Source organism: Rhincodon typus, chromosome 19, assembly GCF_021869965.1.
Source record: "Rhincodon typus isolate 14 chromosome 19, sRhiTyp1.1, whole genome shotgun sequence".
NCBI classification, from domain to species: domain Eukaryota; kingdom Metazoa; phylum Chordata; class Chondrichthyes; order Orectolobiformes; family Rhincodontidae; genus Rhincodon; species Rhincodon typus.
In genome coordinates this window covers 21144118-21147418 of record NC_063350.1, presented here as the reverse complement: position 1 = coordinate 21147418, position 3301 = coordinate 21144118, and the positions used below count along the sequence as shown (strand labels likewise).

Below are 3301 nucleotides of genomic sequence, written 5' to 3'. Positions count from 1 at the left end.
CTAATAGTTCGTATTTCTATCGATTAATTTGATACATTTTTGATATATGCGTTGCTAATCTAGCAATGAATTGGTATGGTTTCCTGCCTAACTGTCTGAAATTAAAATGTATGTGGTTTCTCTACTTTGTCGTTTAAAAAAAAGCAAAAGTCTTCAAGCGGTTTTGGAGTCGACCCTGTAGGTGGAACATTCATATGCAAATAATGTGCGGCTTGTGCCTTGAGTATCACTGTTAACATGGAGAGCACAAGCGCCATTATCTCTCAAAGTCGTCAAAAGAACATCAGTTGTGGCATTTGTATTCAATCTATTTTAAACAATGATCATTCACTGATCAAAATACCTGTAATTCCACAGACTTCAACGTTAGAAACAACACCACCAAAATGTACTAGATAGTCATTTATTTTGCCATATATTATATATATATTTATATTACACAATATATACTTCAAGTTAAACTTCGCATTATACATTCCGCCATGTATAACCACACCACACAGACGGTTTAAAACATTTCCACATGTTCATGAAATAATCGCTTAGATAGCACATATATTCCTCTCCCATATAATAAACATGGATTTTAAGACGTTCCCAGTCTCTTGCCTAGAGACCTCGTTGTCGAAACCTTATAATGTTGGGATGCGAGTTGGTGACAACAAACCCCGCCAGTACTGCATATTTGAAATACTGTGGAAATACTTCAAGGTGTTTTTGAAGGTTGGCCCTGTCATCTTCACTTATAAAACGCCGAATTACAATTGCATGAGCTGCCGCAATGCGGTCAGAATTGTAATTTTTTTCATAGTTCCTGCGCTTCATCGTTTTTAAGTAACAATTTGAGTCTGCGCAAAATTAAAATGGGCGCCTATCTGAAATGTTTTGTGGATCTTGGGGGTGGAAGGGGGATGGGGGGGAGGGATGCGCCCCAAATGGCTCTCAGTCGCTTGTGTTGGAGGCGAAAGCCTCAATTAGTCCCTCCAGCGAATGGATGAAGCCGGACACACTGCATATAGAACCGATGACAAATATGGAGACATCGAAAAAGACATGATGCCACTGCAGTTTTCGCCACAATATTCTGAGGTGGAAGAGACTCGGGAGCAGAAAACAGAGACCTGCACCCGTTAGGCTCCCAGTCAGGCCCATTAACAGAGCGAAATGGGGGATATACATGGCCATAAACAAGGTCAAGACCACCAGTATGCAGCGTAAAGCTAAGCCCCATGATTTGAGTTTACCATCTACCCCATAACAATTCGTAAACATTGCAATCCTGCCCTCCTGGAAAAAGGACTTCTCTAAGACTTCTACAGCTGCGAAGAATGGCAGCGGATAGGAGAGCAAAGCTTTGGCCACTAGAAAAACGTTGACCACTGCCCTAATAGTAGAGGGCAGGTTGTCTGTGATCACCTCTTTTGTCTCATCTGCCCAGGTTAGATAGGCTACCAGGGCGAACAGTCCCTTTAATATACACGCTGCTATATGAGTCCAGTTCATCATACTGTGGAATTCTTTGGGGCTTTTCATGTTGCCCTCCAGCGACGGCAGGAAGATCTGTGACGTGTAGCTAAAGACGATAATACCGATGGAAATTGGGAACTTTTTTACATCAATGTAGAATTTGACTTTGTCCCAGGCCCAGTCCCGGGCTCGAGACAGGCAGTAGGCGATCACTAAGATGTTAATTACAAAATGTGCCAGAGTGCAGAGCAAACTGAACTTGGACACCGCTTTGAGATTTTTCAGGAACGCGCAAGGTAATAGTATAGCAGTGGCCAAGATAGACCACGACTTTTCAGAGACGGGCAGATTCGGGAAACTGTTATACATAAGGTTGCCACTTACGACCACATACAAAACGCAGGTCATTATTAACTCAATGATTTGGGCTACATTCACGACCCTGCCACCCAGCTTCGGAAAGCGAGGGGCACAGCAGGCATTGGCAATGTCTACATAGGAATCTCTTACTCTCACCAGCTCGCCGTCTTCGTTTTCCTCGTACAGGCAAGCAATCAGGATTTTTCCCGTGTAGCAACACACAACAGCAGCGAAAATGATTAAAAACAGTCCGAGATATCCTCCGTGCAGGATGGCATAGGGGAGGCCCAGGACGAACATACCCTGAAAGACAGACAGTGCAATATGGACAGATTTCTTATCAATATCAATTCTCACAGGAAACTGGGCACAGATTTACAGTACAGGAAATATTAGTAAGACATGCGGAAGATTATACGTTGCAGCTGAACTGTATTATATAATCATCTAATGAATGCTACATAAATTATGTCTTTTATGACAGCCTGCATTCAATGTTGTAGAGGAGGTTATTGCTGCACAAAGTAAATGATTAATCTTCAGTAGCTAATTAAATATATATTATTACTTTTGCATGGCATTCATTATTCTGCATTCAGTTTCAAGGGTATGCATCGGGTGCAGCAAACCGCACGATCTTAGAAATTCAATTTAGATCCTCTATCAATTAGAGCCCATTTTAATTTAATGACACATTCGGATAATTCTATTCTTCCAAAGGACAATGAAGAGATCAGGTGCAATCTGAATCACTGTAACTTTGTATTTATTTTATCATCAATTAAGAGCCAAAGTTGCTGCTCGCCACTACAGTGAGATGAGGTGTTCGTTTTTTGTATAATGAATGGAAAAGATGTCTATTTTACCTGGATGGCATTTGTCACATTCCAGCCCGCTTCCCAGGCAGTGATTTTGGGCTTCCCCTGAGGTGCTAATTCCACACACGGCTCCCCATCCTTGGAGGTTGAAGGAGGCAGACCAGTCCCGTCCCTCTGGTAGTGACTATCGCCCTCAGCCACTGGCTCTGCCTCTCCGCTCACCTCTTCAGGCTTCAAAATGTCCATCTGCAGACCCTGACGATGCTCATAGTCCAAGTCATCACATTGGGCAAATCCTACAGCTTCCTCGTCAGTCGCCGCTTGAAAGCCCATCCTGGCGAACACCCCGCTAACTTTAGCCTGAGATCTGTTCGAGACGGAAGTAGCAACATTTGAAAGCTTGTTTTTTATAAGCGTTGCCATCGCTACTTGCTTCTTGGGAGATTCTCTCGTGTAGAAAAGGGAAGGAGTTTTAAATTGCACGGTAAAGCTTTGTGGAGGGGGAGAGGGGGTATGGGACCCCAACTGCTATCTCCAGTTCTTACTGAAAGTGTACCTGTCCTTCCAGTCTTTTCCGTGGATCATGACAGCTTTTCGCGTTGGACTCTATAACCTTCCCTGCCGCATCCTGAGCCGCTCTCACTCACTGCAAAGTG

General features: G+C 43.4%; 1 protein-coding gene across 1 annotated transcript; it reads right to left on the bottom strand.

The window, feature by feature from the left end:
• Positions 1–942: 942 nt before the first annotated feature.
• On the bottom strand, positions 943–3068 carry slc32a1 (solute carrier family 32 member 1). The gene is made up of 2 exons (XM_020528958.2): positions 2694–3068; positions 943–2130 (listed from the first exon to the last, which is right to left on the bottom strand). The coding sequence occupies exons 1-2, from the start codon at positions 3066–3068 to the stop codon at positions 943–945; spliced, it is 1563 nt and encodes a 520-aa protein (XP_020384547.1).
• Positions 3069–3301: the final 233 nt, after the last annotated feature.